Source organism: Hydra viridissima, unplaced genomic scaffold (assembly GCF_058129835.1).
Source record: "Hydra viridissima isolate aposymbiotic clone 2 unplaced genomic scaffold, HvirCarnegie_v1 scaffold_3, whole genome shotgun sequence".
NCBI classification, from domain to species: Eukaryota; Metazoa; Cnidaria; class Hydrozoa; order Anthoathecata; family Hydridae; genus Hydra; species Hydra viridissima.
Window position 1 is genome coordinate 1,830,299 of NW_028324302.1, and position 19,232 is coordinate 1,849,530.

General features: G+C 27.5%; 1 protein-coding gene across 1 annotated transcript in view; it reads right to left on the minus strand.

Moving 5' to 3' along the window:
* LOC149890556 (uncharacterized) overlaps window positions 1-18,914 on the minus strand; it is a 33,784-nt gene extending 14,870 nt beyond the window's left edge. The window contains exons 1-17 of the mRNA XM_090081933.1: window positions 18,911-18,914; window positions 17,414-17,539; window positions 16,757-17,260; window positions 14,705-14,821; window positions 13,607-13,729; window positions 13,306-13,428; window positions 6,624-6,776; window positions 5,986-6,480; window positions 5,672-5,827; window positions 5,294-5,446; window positions 4,530-4,670; window positions 3,860-4,195; window positions 3,472-3,676; window positions 2,087-3,244; window positions 1,742-1,825; window positions 1,401-1,643; window positions 494-794 (exon numbers count right to left, since the gene is read on the minus strand). Coding sequence (XP_089938059.1) covers window positions 494-794; window positions 1,401-1,643; window positions 1,742-1,825; window positions 2,087-3,244; window positions 3,472-3,676; window positions 3,860-4,195; window positions 4,530-4,670; window positions 5,294-5,446; window positions 5,672-5,827; window positions 5,986-6,480; window positions 6,624-6,776; window positions 13,306-13,428; window positions 13,607-13,729; window positions 14,705-14,821; window positions 16,757-17,260; window positions 17,414-17,539; window positions 18,911-18,914 — 4,422 coding nt within the window. The remainder of the gene's footprint in view (window positions 1-493; window positions 795-1,400; window positions 1,644-1,741; window positions 1,826-2,086; window positions 3,245-3,471; window positions 3,677-3,859; window positions 4,196-4,529; window positions 4,671-5,293; window positions 5,447-5,671; window positions 5,828-5,985; window positions 6,481-6,623; window positions 6,777-13,305; window positions 13,429-13,606; window positions 13,730-14,704; window positions 14,822-16,756; window positions 17,261-17,413; window positions 17,540-18,910) is intronic.
* Window positions 18,915-19,232: the final 318 nt, after the last annotated feature.

Consider the following 19,232-nt stretch of genomic DNA (forward strand, 5'->3'; position numbering starts at 1 on the left):
TTCTTTTAAGTATGTCTACACAAAAACCAGAAAATTCTTGGATTGCATATTAGGAGATCTAATTTTTGTTTTGAAAAAAAACTTTAGTTAGATTGAAGACAAAAGAAATTTCCTAAAAAAAAGTTTTTTTAACTCTATTTAAGAAAATTATTTTTTGAAATTAAATGAAACTCTCAGTTGTTTTGAAATTAAACATAGTTTTGCTGTTATTGAACAATTAAAATTCAACACTTGTCACCTTATTTTATACAAAGTTCAATAAAGCTATAATTTATACAAGTTTATACAAAGCTACTACCTGAAGATATTGAACTTAAGTTGCACACATAAAAAAAGAAGAACAACATTATTTGTTACACTGAAATCATACAAACCAATAAAAAGATATTTTCAAATACATAATTAGAATAGCCTTTTCCAATCAAAACATTTCTACTAATTTATTTACAAGAAATTTTTAACAGAAAAAGAAAAGAAAAGAAAAGCAACATGCCTGAACAAAAAGACTTTTATATTTTCTGTAAGCTTTATAGATCCCACTAACTAAAACATAAATGGTAACTGTGTAGTTGTTGTTCTTATCACCAGGACCCAATCTGAAATTCATTAAACTGGCTTGATCAACAGTCTTGGCATTTAGAATAGGGTAGGAACTGTGAGTGGTTGAGTTTAAGTTCATCTTCTGAATGCTACCATTGTCATAGTAAAAATAATAGTTCAAAACACTGTCAGCATCAGTCCATTGTTGACAAACAAGTTTAAACTTTGTTATAACCGAATATCCTTTTTGAGGCCTGGAAATAAACAACAAGAAAAATTTTCAAAACACATAGAGATGCTATGTTTTGTATCAAATTTGTTTTAAGTTGAAGTTTCTTCAAGTTGGTTAAAGCTTGTCTTAAAGTTGAAATTAGTTAAATTTATCTATTGTGACAACCACTCCAACTCACTTAAATCATTTATAGTTTTATTCAGTTAAAATAAGTTTTAAATTTTGAAGTAAAAAAGAAGTTTAAATGCAGGAAGATTTTTTTTTAACAAAAGTTTTTCACTTAACGTAGCAATTTTTAAAAACAAAGTTTTTATATTTTAAGCCACCTTATATCCATTTTTATTTCTTTCATTTTTTCTGGATACAAATAAAATTCAAAAAAAAAATAAAAGTAAGAAGAAAATAGAAAGTAAAAAATCATCAAAAAATATCATTCAAAAAAAAATTTGAAATAATGAAACAAACAAATGTTTTGTTTTCTTTTTACAAGACATCTTAATAGTTATAAGCAACTTGTAAAAAAAAATATTTTTTGATATCATACAACAGCTTTGGTTTTCTAAATCTTTGTTAAAGCTTATAACTTAAAATTTAAGAACTTTCTCTTAGTTAATCTATGCAATCATACCTGATGCTACAAAACCCAGGAGTTGGTAGGGAAGAAGTTAACCTTCTCACTTTAAAGAGCGCTTTAAATGATGAGCCTTGATATCCAACTCTTAAAATAAATGTGTAATTTTTTGATTCGAGTAAAATATCTACATTAACAACTAAGTTAGTGCTTGAGAAGCCAGTTGAAGTTGAATTTTTTTGAAATAACTCGTCAGGAAACTTATCAGTATCATCTTTAACATCCCACTCAGCTATCACACTGTAACATTTAATGAGCAAAAAAATGACAGTTGTAAAATAAAATGCAATTACAAAATACACTTTGTACAAAAAAAAAAAAATGAATAGTTCACTGACCCCTGATTTAAACCATCCGTACAACTGTAAGATAAAATGGTCCTTTCTTTCAAATTCAATTTCTTATCACAGTTTGAAAAACATCTGTAAAAATAAAACCAGAAAACAACTTATAAAAAAGAAAAAAAGAACTTTATTGAAAAATCAAAATGTGTCTCAAAATGCATTTCAATATTGCAGTTGAGAGTTAATGTAAACTGGTTATTTATTTGATTACTGTAAACAAAAAAAATTTATTATGAGATTTAATTAAAAAAATACAATGATTTGTTAAGATTTGGGTTAGAGTTTATAAAACTATTTAACCTATTCAATTTACTTACACAAAAAATGAATTTGACTTACATTAGCTTTACATTTGGAACTTCTGCATCACTAAAATATATCTCCTGGGCAAAGGAAGATGATTGAAAATTTTCTCCTACATTTTTAATTCCAAAAACTTCAAACTGGTAACTAAGACCTTCAAAGAACATCTCAGTATTAAAGAAAAGTACTGAGCCATTAGAACCAAACAACTCAACCCATGAATCATTAAAGCAGGTAGTCGAGTTATATTTTGAGATGGCTTCTTTTGAAATGTTCAAAATGTTTAAAGCAGCTGATATGTTGCTTGCAAGTTTACATCTCCATTTAAATGAGATCTCTTGTGACAGAATAGGACTTTCATTGTGGACAATTCCATTGATTGTAAAATTTTGATGAAATCTTTCAGTGCCCACTTTTCTTTTATATGCAACTGTGCGAAAGTCACCACTCTCAATTTCAATAACGAATGGGGCTTGAATTATGTTGAAGTAAGCAACAGACACAGAAGAGATGCTGCCATAATAAATTAGCAAATTGAGAGTATAAGAGCCCACTTTTAATGTTTCTTTTTTGATAACAAATGAAGCTTTTTGGTTTTTTAAAACTCCTTTGGTGTTTGTAACATTATTGCCAACTGTTAGCACCCAATAAACACTTGCATTTTCTTTTTTGCATAAGTTTTCATTTTCATCAATTGTAGCAATAAACTCTTTATCCACGTTATTAAAAAAAGTTACCGGATTCATTTTGCTTCCATAATAAAAGTTTATCTCTGGAAAAGAACAACTTTTTACTTGTACAAGCAATGTTTTGTTTGTAAACTCAACATCATTTTTCGCTATTATTAAAATTGAGAAGTTTCCCTCATTTCTGTATACATGTGATGCAACAAATGGTATCAAAATTAATTCCTTTGATTGGTCGAAAGTATTATTTAAGCCATCTCCCCAAAATATGGTATAAATGACAAAGGAACCAGAATGTTGACTAATATTGAACTTGATTTCTACACCAGCAGATATCACTATTACTTGATCTAATGATGTAAAGAAATTAGTGGCAATATTTATCTCAGATAAAGTGCAGAAAACAGTCACATTGGTACTACTAGATGAAACAGGTGTCATTAACATCTTTCCTGTGACAAGGCTTCTAAATCTGACATTTACTTCATACTTCCCGCATTTTGCATATCTGAAAAATAGGCTTTTGATTTTGATAGACATTTGATTTTAGGGTAAAAAAATGTAAGAGTAAAAAATTAAAAGTTATGTGTAAAAAATTATAAATAGAAATTAATTTTTAGAAAAATTTTTCAAAGCAAAAAAAAAGCAAAACTTAAGAAAGTTGATGAGGAACAGATAAGAATAAAAAAAAAGGATATTAATTTTTATTTCAAACTAAGACAATATTCTTTATACCTGTAAGAAATGGAAAAGTTCTCTGAAACATTTGAAAGACTTAATATTGTTTTGAATACTTGTGCTTTACCTTCACCAAAATCAATAATTAGATTAACAAAAACACCATTTCTGACTTTAACAATGGCATCAAAAGATTCATTTTGAAGAATGTTTTTTTCAACAAACAGACTGTGCTCCATTATTTGAGAAAAATCAACCATGTCTAGATAACCAAAGAGTTTTTTTAAAACTCATCCCATAAATGATTAAAGCAAAGAACATGAAAAAGTACGACAGCTAAATTTTTTTTTTTTAAAAAAGAAGCATAAATTACTCAAACTTTGGCTAGAAATGTTTTATAAAAGACTTTGAGTTTCACTTGTTTAAAATAAATTAGGAAACTTACCTCCTTGACACATAAACTTAAAAGTAGAGTTGCAATTAGAACTGTTCAATTGGCTTTGTGTAGCTGCCAAACAACCTACACTTTCAGGTTTATCCAGAAACGACAATGAAACATTTCTTCCATCCAGCCATATCCACTTATCTTCTCGATTTTTTTTGCTTGCCCCAACCCAGAATGTTTCAAGAAAACAAACATTCCAAAAGTTACACAAATCACCTTCTGTACTGATAGCTAACCTGGTCCCATCCTTTTCACATTCCAACTTTGCATTATTCCAAGTCAATGGGGTGTTATAAAACTTATACGTTCTTCCATTTGATCCATATGAATAGTTTGCTAAAATAGCATTACACTCCAGCATTACTTTCTCTTGTAGAAACAAATAATATTGAACAAAACTTTTCTTAAAAAACATTTACTGAGGAGAAAAAATACTTTTTGCAAAGTTTCTATTAATATATTTTGTTTACTTGACTTGATGAAAAAAATTGTATACAGGAGGGAAAGATCTGAATTTTATTTTGAAATTTCAATCAGGAAATTTTTATTATGTATAATTAGGAAACAATTTATGCCACTGTTTCATTTGATTTTGACATAACTAAAACTATTTTGCTTCATGTTTATTAAGAACCAAAACACAGATCAAAGCAACTACAAACTTAGTTACCTGTACATATGCTACAACCTTCAACCTCTGTATCATTGCCCACACATTGATGTGGTAAACTGGAGTTGTAGCATAATTTTGTTCTTCTCTTTAATCCATTACCACAGGAATAATCACAACCTGACCAGCTACCCCAGATGTCTGTCAAAAATATTTTTTACTTTACTTACTTTTAAGATAAAATTTACTAAATATAGTAAGTATAATAAATATAGTATTTTAACTAAATATGTTTGATGTATAAAAAAATTGTTTTAAAACAAAATTTGATGAATAAAAGTATTTTAAAATTTTACGATGAAACATAAAAGAAAAAATCATTTCAAAAAAATTAATTTTTGGCACTGGAAATGGTTTTAAAGCAGAGTACAAGGTAGAATAGCTGAAAGTATGATGTTTAAATCAGAATAATATGGACAACATTTTATTATGGCTGACATTTTAAATGCATACAATTATAGTGATAAAATATTTGTTGATAGTTTAACAGGTGTTTTTAAAAAATACTCAGTTCCTCAGAATATTCAGTTTTTATAAAAACTCATTAAAGAAAGTGACGTTAAATGTCAATTCCATAAAAAGATTTTAATAAAGAACTTCATTTTTCAAGATTTTTTAAAAACTGAACAATTCTCTTTTTCAACTTTCATAAAGAGTGTTATGCAGAAAGTTCTTTGATGTTTCTTTATTCATTAATTATGCTTGGTAAGTTATTAATACTATAAAACTAATACATATGTAAATGAATAACAAACTCATTCTACCCAAAATATTATTGAGACAAGCAGAAATTTCACTGCTGTTACCAGAACACCATTCAAAAGTACTTGTACTATTGCATATCCGAGATCTTTTAATGAAACCATTTCCAGATGACAAATTGCATTCAGACCAATCACTCCATTGGGACCAATTTACTGGAAAAAAGTGAACTCATTTTAGAATGAACTTAAAGCAAAATATCAACTATTGTGGGAATATTATTTGAAATACGCTTTTAAAACTAACGCAGACAGAAAACCATATATACAAAAAACTATTTCATGTTAAATTAAAATCACTATGTTAAAGGATTAACCATTCGTTCCCATAAACATATATTTTAAAATCACTTAACCAAACCTTAAGAATAAGCTACATACCTTCACAAGTGTCATTGCTAAAGCATCTTATCAAATCTTGGGAGGTAGTACTATTTTCCCAATAATCATTCAAACAATAATCTTGAGTCCTTATCCTCCATCCATATCCACAAGACACATTGCAAATTGACCAAGCACTCCATTGATGGCTGATCCCTAACATTTATTTAAAGAACTTTAAAATCTTTTTAAACTTATTATATGTATATATATATATATATATGAAAAGTATACAAAATTGCTAAAAATTTAAAAACTTGAAAAGGATTTTATTAGCAATTTTGCTGTGCAAAATTTATAAATAATATTTATACCAGATGGTCCAGTTATTATTACAAAATTTTTTATGACTCCAGTTTGAATTTCATTCCATGGATTTCCAGCGTAAACCTTTATATTGGATACCTCTATTGTTTGATTATTTACAACTGAATGAATTATTGTTCCATTCAAAGTGATTGAATATACATAACTTCCATTTAATAACTCTTGTGATATCTTTAAAGCAGACCATTGCATCAATGGGAGGGATCTTGTAAAAAAAGCATAATTTTTATAACCATTGACTGCTGAGCATATCTGCATTGTTCCACTACTGTCTTCATTAAAAAATATGGCAGGAATTCTGTCTTCATAATTATCTTCATTGCTTAAATTTGTCAAATGAATTACATTATGCCAACCAGAAGTATAGGACATAGGCTTAATATCAAATGAAACAACATATTCTTTGTAAATTTTTCTCAGAGTAGCAACAATATTATTTTTTTTTAACAGCATCTCATTTGGCAGGAAAACTGATTCTAATTCTGAGGAAAATAAATAAAGAATGTGATTTTCAGTTAATAACAATCCATCAAAATCCATTAATAAAAAAAATCTAAAACTTTACATTCTATTATACTAATAATGTTCAAAATAAAAAAATTGAAAAAAGATTTTCAAATGTTACCTGGACAATTTTTGTCACATTCTGCAAATTCAGTACTGTTCCCAAAACATAATTTCAATATCGATTGGGTATTACATAAGCGTGTCCTGTTCATAAACCCAGTACCATTTGATGCATTACATGCTGACCAATCATTCCAATTTGCCCATTCAGCTACAAATATTTAGCAAAAAATAATTTAACATTTTTTTTTTCTTATCAAACTTTAAAAACCCTAAGTTGTAAATAATACTATGCTTATTTATTTTTTTTAGAACCAAAAACTCATTTACTTGAGTTTTATCTTACTATATAATTATCTAGTTCGTTTAAAACAATATCAATTAACAGTAATTAAAAGTAAGTAATAAAACGTATATAAAATTTTGCCACCAATTAAGGAACAGTAGGAAAACATTTTTGATGAACAGTTTTTACTTGCAACCTTCATATCTCAAGAATAATATTTCATATAAACTTTTAAATCATAAAAATTGGTAGGCTTGCTTTATGTTAAGTATGATAACCTCTGTCATTTTAATCATGAAAGGCATTTTAGTTGTTGTCTTTTACTACAGCTGTTACTTTAAAAAAAATTTATTGATTATCTGATTTAATATGATGTCATTTGAAAGTTTCTTTACTTATAAAAGCTTTCAAGTGACTTAGTTCTTGTAACTTTGAAACTTAACTGCACTTGCAAATGGTTACGTTTCCAAGCAGCCATGAAATGCAGCAGTTGTGCACAATATCTTTTTTTAAAAATATTTTGATACACTGGAAGTTTAGAAAACAAGAAACATTTAGGAAGACCAAGAACAGCTACTGAAAATATTTATGAAAAACTTACTCAAAACTTCATCAAAGAAAAAGCACAGCAATTTTGAATACAAATCAAAGTCAGTGTCAAACAATATTTGTTATTCAACCAAATTGTTTTATGGATAATCAGCAATAAAAAAGAAATCCCTTTGGAATCTGAAAAGAAATCTGCAAATCAGAGAAAAAATAAGGAGTTTTACTTATTTGAGATGATCTCTTGTAAATATTATATGCCAAAGATTTAATTGAAGTACCAGTTGAGATCAACACTTAAAGGAATATAGTTGTAACCTTTGATATAAATAACCTTTTACATAACTAACTTTTACATTACAATATAAACAATTTTTGTCAATAAGTTCTTAAAATAAATCATAAATTGAACAAAGAGAAAAAATTTATCAAAAAAATCTATAGAGGTATGATTTATGGTGTAATTCAACTTCTGGAAACATTTGATCTTAGTTAACTATAATCAACAAAATAATTGGTACAAAGAATAAAAAGTTTCTAGAATATTTTCTTATTAGGTTATCAAAATGTTAAATCATAAATATTTTAAAGTTATAAAATGAAAGTTGTGTTCTGTAAAAAAATTATTCAGACTAATTTATGCCAATTAGTCTGAGACTTATTCATGCCATATTTCATTATGATATTTTATTACTGCTGTTTAATTTAAGTTAATATAAATTTTTGTAAAATAGAAATTGATTAAAGAAATTTTTTTTAGTATTTACTTTAGTTTGATGGCATTTAGTTATTGAAGATCTATAAAGAAATTAATTATGGTGTAAGGCAACTTCTTCAGAAGTTTTAGTTCTATCAAGCAAAGTGAGAAAAAGATTCTAATAAAAACTGTATAAATAAAGTTGTTTACAAACCTCTGCATAAATTATGAATATAAGTTATGTAAGAAAATAAGAAAATATAACAATGTAAGAAAATCTGTAACTAAAAGAATGATTAAAAGAAAAGATTTAAATAAGTCAAATTTTAGCTGACATCTCTAGATGAAATAATTTAAAAAAAAGATAGCATAAGCTATACAAAAAAAATCCACTTAAAAAACAGAAAAAAATAAAAAGGCTCAAACTGTTATGTGTTAGACTGTTTTCAGTCCCTTGGAAAGAAGTTTGTCACACAGCTAAAATGTTTTAACCCTCAAAGAATAACTAAAGAGTATATGCACAAGATGATAACGAAGCTAAACTATCAGGATCAACTGTATGTACTATTAAAGAAACCTCCTGTTACAGAATGGTTCTCTTTCAAAAAAAATTAAAAAAAAGACAACCTCTTTTTATTACTCTAGATAAGAATTTTAAAGAAAAAAGATATAAATTAGGTTTTTGTCAACAACGTCTTAAGGTACTTTTCTACAATTAAAATAAAAAATTTAAAGGGCTGATTTCATCAAAGAAGGAAGTTATTTTGTGTATTGTCATTAAAAACTAATTAAGAGTGTGGTGAAAAAAAGTATTGAATTTATTGAGCGTGCGCCAAATTTATGAGATAAAGGACAAAAAAGTACTGACTCTGTTTCCTAAAATACTCTGGAACTGATAAAGTATTTAGGCTGAAATTTTCAGGGTATTTGAATAAGAGGAAAAAAAAAAGTTAATCCTATAATAGTTGTCCTATAATTCTGGTTGGCATAATGTAATTCATTTGACAAATTTAAGCAATGAAGATAATTATGGAGAAAGAACTCCTGCCGTATTTTTTAATGAAGACAGTAATGGAACAATGCAGATATGCTCAGCAGTCAATGGTTATAAAAATTATGCTTTTTTTACAAGATCCCTCCCATTGATGCAATGGTCTGCTTTAAAGATATCACAAGAGTTATTAAATGGAAGCTATGTATATTCAATCGCTTTGAATGGAACAATAATTCATTCAGTTGTAAATAACAAAACAATAGAGGTTTCCAATGTAAAGGTTTACGCTGGAAATCCATGGCTTATTTCTCAACTTGGAGTCATAAGAAATTTTGTAATAATAACTGGAGCATCTGGTATAAATATCATTTATAAAGTTTGCACAGCAAAATTGCTAATAAAATCCTTTTCAAGTTTTTAAATTGTTAACAATTTTGTATACTTTACATATACATTAATTAACTAATAACTTAAATATATTAAAAAGATCTAGTTTTATAGCTATCACCACCTTCAAGTTCCTTGTTGATATCCTTTTCTTTCATGCCTTAAATGCTTTTGCGTACATTTAAGTTTCTCAGTATTTTGTTTACATTTTAAAATACTTCAACGGTCATCTTTTTTTTGCAGAACCTTTATCAAAAAAATATCCTGAAGGAATGTTTAAATTACTGAAAACTTTCTTTAATCCTTTATATCCATCATTAAAGTTGATAATGGCAGAACTTGCATCAGTTTATTAAATTTTTCTACTGCAATAAATTCTCTTTGGGCAACAAGACCAAATTAGTGAATTAAGACACTCATTTACATTTTGAGTCAAACCATGCAAGCATTTAATTAAGCAATGCATCTTCACCTAGTTCTTGAAAAATTGGTTTAATAACATCCCTTAAAGCAGGTGGTAGTGTGAGTCTTGAATAATGTGTGCTTTTACCTATCACTTTATTAGATTGCCATTTACCCCAGCTATCTTTTGTACGAGGACAAAATTTATGGCGTTCTTCTTCAGTAACACTTTCTGAACAGTGAAATAACACAGCCCCAATAGCTTTTTTCATTGCATAAACTTGGTTAGTTTGATGAATTGCCATACCATAGTGCGACTGTAATACATTGATGGCTTTTTCCGTCAAACGACCTTTTCCAAAAAGTATTTTGCCATCTGACGACAATTTATTTTTATATTTTGTTTTTAAATTACGTAACCTTGCACTTTAACGTTTTTGAATGTGATCAACACATTCTAGTTTATGAATTAAAAAATCATCACTATAAGGTTTTGATTCTACAACTTTTATGTATGAAATAGTTTCCCCATCTCCAATGTAATACTTATATTTTAAGTTATGCCTTGACTCTGATCTGTGAAATATTGCAACTGCCCCATCTGACTCCATGGAACTAGCTGATTTATAATAATTTTTTGTGGCATAAATGGGAGTTCTTCCACATCTTATACTCGTTAGCTTCTTTCTTTTTAAACCAAATTTGACAAGCTTTGCATTTTTTTGACATTATTTGATAATCAATGCACTTACAACTGGTTTGGAAAATTACAGTAACAATACCATTTAAAGAGTCGTGGCCTCTTTTTTGCCATATTCCATCTAATGAAACTGTGCATTCAGAAGGATTGTTGTCAGTGTTGCGAGAAAGAACCAACTATTAACATAGTTTCATCTGCAGTTTTAAGGTAACTATCAAGAAGTTGATCATTTACATCATTGTAAGACTTAATTCCAACTGGTTTGACCAAGTTCATTATCATAGAAAAGTTTATAGCATTTTCATGACCAATTGCTATTTCACGAAATGCAATTATAGATCTTATATTAACATCAAAAGCTTTCCGACCAGTTCTTTCTGGAGATTTACTCATACTAGAAGTGAATGTTTCATAAAACCAGCTACAAGTACTACAACTAATACTAAGCTTATTGGCCAATCCCATTTTTTGTTTAACAATATTTTTAGCTGAGACAGTATTTATTGACATGTAGCTAGGACATATCATATTATTTAAAATTAAGTTAAGATTGTCTAGTTCAATTATAACATTATGGTTACCAACAGAATTGAAGTGATTGTTAGTAGTTGATGCTGTAGTTGAATCTTGTTGAATGTGTGTTGTTTTTATCTTAAGATGAGTTTGCATGCTGGTTACCATAAAAACATCTTTTTTTGTATATTTTTTTTCTTTTTTTCATTATTTAACTATGATTCAATAAATAAAAACCAAAGCTCTTAAAAAATACTCAAGCACATAAAATAAACGTTTTTCTATAAACACAAAGCAAAAAACAAGATTTTGGTGTTCCATCATACTAAAATTATTCTTTAACTATTCTTTATTAGCCATCAGACTAAAAAATATTTATTACAAAAAAATTAGTTTAAATTATAGCATATTATTTCTTCAATTATTCATTATTAGCCATCAGACTAAAAATATTTATTACCAAAAAATTAGTTTAAATTACAACAAATTATTTCAAAATAATCAAAGAAAATTGTCCCTTTTCTTAAGTAATTCTTTAAAGATAAAAGTACAATCTTTAACTTGCATAAATTTTTTTTTCTAAATGCATAATATTTCATCTAAAATTAAAATTTATTAAAAATCTTAAAATTAATATTGAAGTTAACCAAAACATAACAACTTCAAGAAACTTTCAACCAGAACATTAGTAATATAACATAGTTTTAAGATTAAAGAACTTAGAACTCAATGAATTAAAAACAAAAAAAATGAACTTTTATAAATTATAAAATAAATCTGAAATGAATTTAATTAGCTCCAATCTTTATGTTAAGGTCCTAAATATAACTGAACTGAGTTGCAATAAGATGAAATCTAATGCACCATCCTTGTTAACCCAAGACCTTGTCAACATATAGTAAAACACAAGGTTATCAAATTTCAGCATAGGAAAATCAGTCAAATCTGTTTATCAATCTTTTGGATTATTAAACTAAAAGCAAAATTAGAGTAATAAGTTCAAGAAACCACAAAATATTACTATAAGGTGAATTTCAAAAGCTTAACAGTCTTAAGTTACTTAAATTCATTCGAGCAATTTGTCAAAATTGGAATCACTGGTGGGAAAGAGTTTTTCTAATGCAAATGCTATAAAATTTGTCATTGCCTGCAACATGAAGATGGAAAAAACTATCATAAATTATAGCCTCACTACAGTTCACACTCATGCAGATGGTGTAATGTGTACGCCAAGGGTCTTAAGAACTCAGAAACTTAGAGAACTTAGGCTCTACAAGGCATGTTTCAAAGATACAGGAGATCAGGTAGTGCCTTATCAAATACAAAAATATCTGGCTATATTATTCACAAGCCAACTGTCTAGATCTAAAAACACCCTCATTCTGAAATTCATTCCACCAATCAATCTTTATCAGTTGTTTGGTCTTGTCAACCTTTTATTTAAAATACTAAAATCTGACCAAATGCTGAAAAGTGGCCAATTGCATTTCACATTCAAGGATTGACACTGAACTGGAAGCTGACTATGTTGACAAATGCAAGTATCTCTGAAAAACTCCTCACCATCTTTTGTCATATTAAGGATTTCATAAGATTTCATATTAAAGACTTCTTTTCTCTGAGAAAAAATCAGAAAAATTTAGGAGTAAGAAGTTTGCAACTTGCTTTGTTTTTGACGAATTTTATGTAATAGGTTTACATGGGAGCATCGAATAAGTTAAAAACAGGACCTGAATTTTGAAAAAGCCACTATTTGAATTTTTATTAAGAACAATCTATTCCATTTTAAAATCAGTAGCTAATAAAACTATAAAATTGATTATTCCCTTGTGAACAACCTTGTAAGACTCCTATAAGGATTAGGTAGATCAAACTTTAACGGTTACTTTAAAGTATTTGACTTAAAATGTGCATCATTACTTATATATGATGAATTATCTAACAAACTTTTAAAATTTAACAAAATGTTTGAAACGTCACCTTTCCTTCATTTAAACTTTCACATTCAATAAATGTCAGAAGAAACAAAAGCAGACACAAGCACACGAAACAAGACAATGTCGGATTAAATTTTTAAAATAAGATACATCACTTTAAAATTTCACAAGTTAAATTTAAACAAACATAAGAAGCCCAACTTTTTCTTAAACTTTATAAACTTCTAAAATTACTAAAAACTAAAAAAATAAGTGAATTGATGTATTTTTTTTTTTACCTTGGCATTCCAAAACTGTGTAATTAAAAAAGTATCCATGTGGACAATGACATTCAAATGTTCCATTCAAGTTTGTGCAAGTAGAGTTTGCATATTGGCAGTTTACTGAACATTCATCAAAATCTAAAAGTATACAAAAAATTATGCCTGAGAGGCAACACAAATAAGTGTTCATCGTGTAAGTTCTTCAAAATTAAGAAAAAATTTTATATAAAACAGAACTTCGTAAACAAAAACTCTCCTGAAAACTTATTACATTAAGATAAACTTAATTAAGAAAAATAGAAGGATATTTACTTACCTTGGCATTCCAAAATTGTGAGATTAAAAAAGTATCCTTGCGGACAAATACAATGAAATGTTCCATTTAAATTTATACAAATGGAGTTTGGATATTTACAGCTTACCAAACATTCATCAATGTCTGAGAAAAATAAAATAGATACATATGTAAGATGAAAAGTAAAGACAAACATGTTTTTAAAAAAAAGAGAAAGGCATTAAAAAAAGTTTAAAAAAAGGGCTCATCTTAATTCCTTTTTTTTAAGAACACCCTTTGATAAAAAAACATAAAAAAATAAACTATATTTGCAAATGATGTAACTGTATTTGGGGATGATGTTAAGGGATAGCTATACAAGAGCTTTTCATCACATAGTTAAAAGTTGGCAAGCTTGTTGTATTCATTCCTGATCAAAAAGTTAGTCACTAGTTGGTTCAAACTATGTCTTTTTGTTTTTCTTTTGTATCAAATTGAGATTATTCAGATAATTAGCAAATTTGTCAATTAATTTAGCTATTAATGTCTAGTAGAGATATAAAAATATTTATAAGCCAGATATAAACAAAATTATAAGCTAAACATGGTTAACAATAAAACTTTTTATTACTTCAGGACTATTAGTGCTTAGAAAAGATTGTAATAACCTTCTTGCAAATTAGTTTTTGATCTTAACAAGGTAAAAACAACTGACTCAGAAAAAAAATATTTTAACAATTTTTGTAGAACTATATTTTTTTCTGTTTGATGAAAGCCTTTTCTTTTTTTTAATTATAGCATTATACTCAGAAAAAAATCTAGATACATACCTAGATAATACCTAAACATACATACATGCATGCATGCATACATGCATGCATGCATACATGCATGCATCCATACATACATCCATCCATCCAAACATACATACATACATACATACATACATACATACATACATACATACATACATACATACATACATACATACATACATACATACATACATACATACATACATACATACATACATACATACATACATACATACATACATACATACATACATACATACATACATACATACATACATACATACATACATACATACATACATACATACATACATATATAAATTACCTTGGCATTCTAACTCTTTAAAAAAAAATCCTTGAGGACATAAGCATTCAAATTTTCCATTTAAATTTGTGCAGGTAGAGTTTGCATGCTTGCAACTTACCAAACATTGATCAATGTCTAAAAACAAAAACTTTTATTTTTGTAAAACATAAAAAAAAAAAACAGAAAAATAATACCTGGTAAAAATAAAAACACTCCTAACAAAATTTAAGACCTCTTTAGCATTGTCTTGATTTGATTTAATATGTTGCCAATTGATTATTGACAAATTTTAATTTAAATGCATCATCAAAAAGACTAACTAATTTTGCCTGATTAAAAATCCTTTGAATGGTGCACTTCAATTATTACTAAGGACTGAATGCACACAAACAACAAATGAATACTGCTATATTTGCTCAAAGCTTGATCAAAGAAAAAGCACAGCAACTTTGAATGCAAATCAAAATCAGTGTCAAACAATATTTGTTATTCAATTAATTTGTTTTATAGATCAACGATAAAAAAGAAATTCCTTTATATCTGCAAAGCAGATAAAAGATAAGGAGATTTACTTATTTGAAATGATATCTTGTAAATATTCTATTCCAGAGATTTAATTGAAGTACAAGTTGAGAACTCATACTTCAATGAAGTTTTAGGCATAGAATAGTTGAGGATGTAATATGGTGTGGCAATGTCTTAATAAAGAATCGTTAGGCTTAATTCATCTCATTGAAGGTTATATAAAAAAACATGTATAAAATGAAAAAGAACAAAAAATGGATTATTTGATGACTTTAAACTTAGAAAAAAATCAATAAAGACATTTTTTGACTCACTTTCTGACAATACTTAATTGAATATTTGCATCATAAACTGTTGGTAAAAAAATTAACAGAAAAATATGATTTATCTACAAAAATCTAGCAAGGTTGCGAAAATGTTAGACATTTATCAAAGCTGTGGATTAAACGTCACAACAATGTAAAGTGGTTATTGATTCTAAGGTTATTTTATCAAGTATTTAGTTCATTATAGCAATCTTTAATATAACTAACTTTTGAAAGTAGTAACTTTTGGTATAAGCAACCTTTTAAATAACTAACTTTTACATTACAATATTATCAATTTTTGTCAATGTTCTTAAAATAAATCATAAATTGAACAAAGAGAAAAAAATTTATCAAACAAATCTATAAAGGTATGATTTATGGTGTAATTCAACTTTTGGTAACATTTGAAATTAAACTCAACAAAAGTTAACTATAATCAAAAAAATTAACTAGTATAAAGAATAAAAAGTTTCTAGAATATTTTCTTATTATGTTTTCAAAATTTTAAATCATAAATATTTTAAAGAAATAAAATGAAAAGTGTGTTCAATAAAACAATTATTTAGACTTACTTACGCCATATTTCATTATGATATTTTATTGCTGCTGTTTAATTTAAATTAATTTAAATTTTTGTAAAATAGTAATTGATTAAAAAATTTTTTTTTTTAGTATTTGTTAGTTTGATAGCATAGTTGTAGGATAACTATGAAGAAATGAATTTTGGTGTAAGGCAACTTCTTCAGAAGTTTTAGTTCCATTACACAGTGAGAAAAAGATTCTAATTAAACTGTAAGAATAAAATTGTTCACTAAAATCTGCATAAATTATGAATATAAGTTTAAACAAATTATACATGAGGCATAGTAATTGAAATTTACATTAATAGTTATATGTTAATTTTAACAAAACATTAAAAAAACAAATTTGAACTTTAACAAAACATTAAAAAAACAAATTTGAACAAAAGTTGTAGAGATGTAGAGGATTTTGGATGCAGTATAAACTGCATATCTTGGGGAAAACAATTAATAACCAAAATGATAAAAAGAAGATATTAAATGAAAAAATTCAATGCATTCTAAAAAATATTCATTAAAAATCATATCAATTATTAACTTTTATTAAAGGCAACTGCTCAAAAAAAAAAAATCTAAATATTGTTAAATAAAAACTGCTCAAATCATCATTAAATAATTAGCAAAAAAAAAAAACAAAAACCAAACAAGATTTGCACCTTGTGAAGTAATGATCAGGTTTCTGATTGACCCACTTAAAGCAACACACCAAGGATCTGCAGCATAAACTGTAACATTTGATAACACAACAGGAGCCATGTTCACAGAAGAAGAGAAAAGTGTTTCATTCAAATATACAGAATATATGTAGCTTTCATCCACTAAAACTTGCGTAATATTTATAGAAGACCATTGCAACAATGGAAGTTGTTTTGTATAAAAAACACTGCTTACTAAACTACTTATTGAAAACCAAATACCTAATGACCCATTGCTAAAAGGAGAAAACCGTATCTCAGGATTACTGTAACCATTCAACTGACTGTTTTCATTAACTGACAATGGAGTAACATTAGCCAAAGCATCATAAAAAGCTTCTGGCTTTACATCAAAAGATAGCATATATTCTTTTTTAAGAACGCTCAATGTTGCTACATAGGTATGTCTTATGAGTGGGATTTCCTCTTCCATAAATATTGAATCTTGAATTGTCTCTATACCATCTTAAATAAAGTATTGATAATATCATTAAAAATTAAAATTAAACATCATCTTATAATTTATTTTCTCACAAATATGGAAAAAAAACTACGCTAATAAAAATATAACCTAAATGAAACATTTTTCCAAAAACTCTGGTAAATAGTAAATTATACCATTGCAAACAATTTGATTATTTATGATTTTCTGTCCGTTTATACATGTACATATTGCATAAAAACCATTTTCCAGTATGCATTTCTCATAAACAGTTCTGATGCAATCAGCAGAAATGCATGTCTCTAAAAATGGAAAAAAAAAAAAATCTTTAGCATATGCATTATAACTTAAGAATGCAACAAAATTATCAGATATGGATATGTACCATTAATCAGGTATGGATATGTACCATTTGTTGCTATGCATATGTGTGTGTATATATATATATATATATATATATATATATATATATATATATATATATATGCACATATATACACATTTTTTAAATAGCCCAAAGTTTGTATGTGCGTATGTGGATATGTTCTTTAAACTAATCCACAGTTTTGATCTACCCTTGATTCCAGCAAGGAGATGATTAAGGAGCTAATAGCATTAATAGTTTTTTTTTTTTCAGTGAAAACCAAAGAAATTTAAATAAGTTGAAGCGGTTTTTAATGATGATTTTTCTGGGATATTTTTGGAAAAGTATGAACAAGAAAATTTATAAATACAGGTTTTTTTTTGGAGAGAAGATTATTGTATTTTATCAATATATTTGTTGTGAATTAGCTACATCACTAAAATGTGGTTTAGTTCCCAAAAACTTGACAACATAGCATTTAGCTACAGTTGCATTTCTGATTAATACAATAACGTTTTATATCTGGAAAACCCAGCGCATTGCCTAGGTATTCCAGTCAGTTTTGATAATTCTAGCAAGGATTGATTGGGAGAACTACCAGGTAACACCTCTGCTGTCACATGTGTCCAGCAATTATCTTAAGACATTTCAGTAACTTATCCTACCAACTTTTTCTTGCCATTCACAGGTTGATGAATGGACATATAAAAATGTTTCAGTATCTAGTTCAAAAGTCTATGGAGATAAATCTTGAAATGGCATGGTTTTGTTGGGTAAGAAACCAAGGCTTGAACTGCCTAAAGTGAATATCAAGGCTCATTTCAAATACAAGTAAATCTTCTTTATTTTATAAATAGCTTGTCTGAAGATACTTAATACCTGTCTGAAGAGTATTCTTATTGTAATTGAAAAAAATGTTTTAACAGTGTATTGACTGTCTGAAACGTATATGTATTTTGTACATTCTTTAGGCTTATGAAAAAATAACACATTTTTATGACTAAAAATTGGCAAATATTAACATGTAATAAAAAAAATTAATTAAAATTTTTTTAAGATTGGTTCATGTAATAACTTTTTAACAGTATTTCATTACTGCAACGAAGCCTAGGAAGGAAAGACTGCCAGGTGCTGAATATCTAGTCCCGTGATATTGAGTTCCATGCATTGGTAATTGATGACTAAAGTGACTTGACACTTAAGTTGGCCTTTTAACAACCCTTATTCTCAACTATTCTACTCTCACTGTAGTCAAGGGGATTCAGGTCAGGGCTGGATGGCGGTCAAAACTGTTTGGGGCAGAAAATACCCATATTGTCTTGAAGATAATGTTGGGTTTTTATTGACCAATAATAAGATGCTTTGTACTGCTCAAAGATGTAGATGTTTTCTGGGAATGTCTTCTTCATTCATGTCACCACAACTTTTTCTTTTTCTTTGATGTAGATTAGTGGACATTTCTCTTTATTAGAAGCAATTATTTCTAGCATCGTGACAGACTGAGGGTGTTTGGTGTGGACACACAGGTGGTATGCTGTCACCCTTCTGCATAATGAATCTATAACTTTGCCTATTGATTGCACAGTCAACACAAGTGTTTCATCTGATAAAGGTTTGACTGTTGACACTGC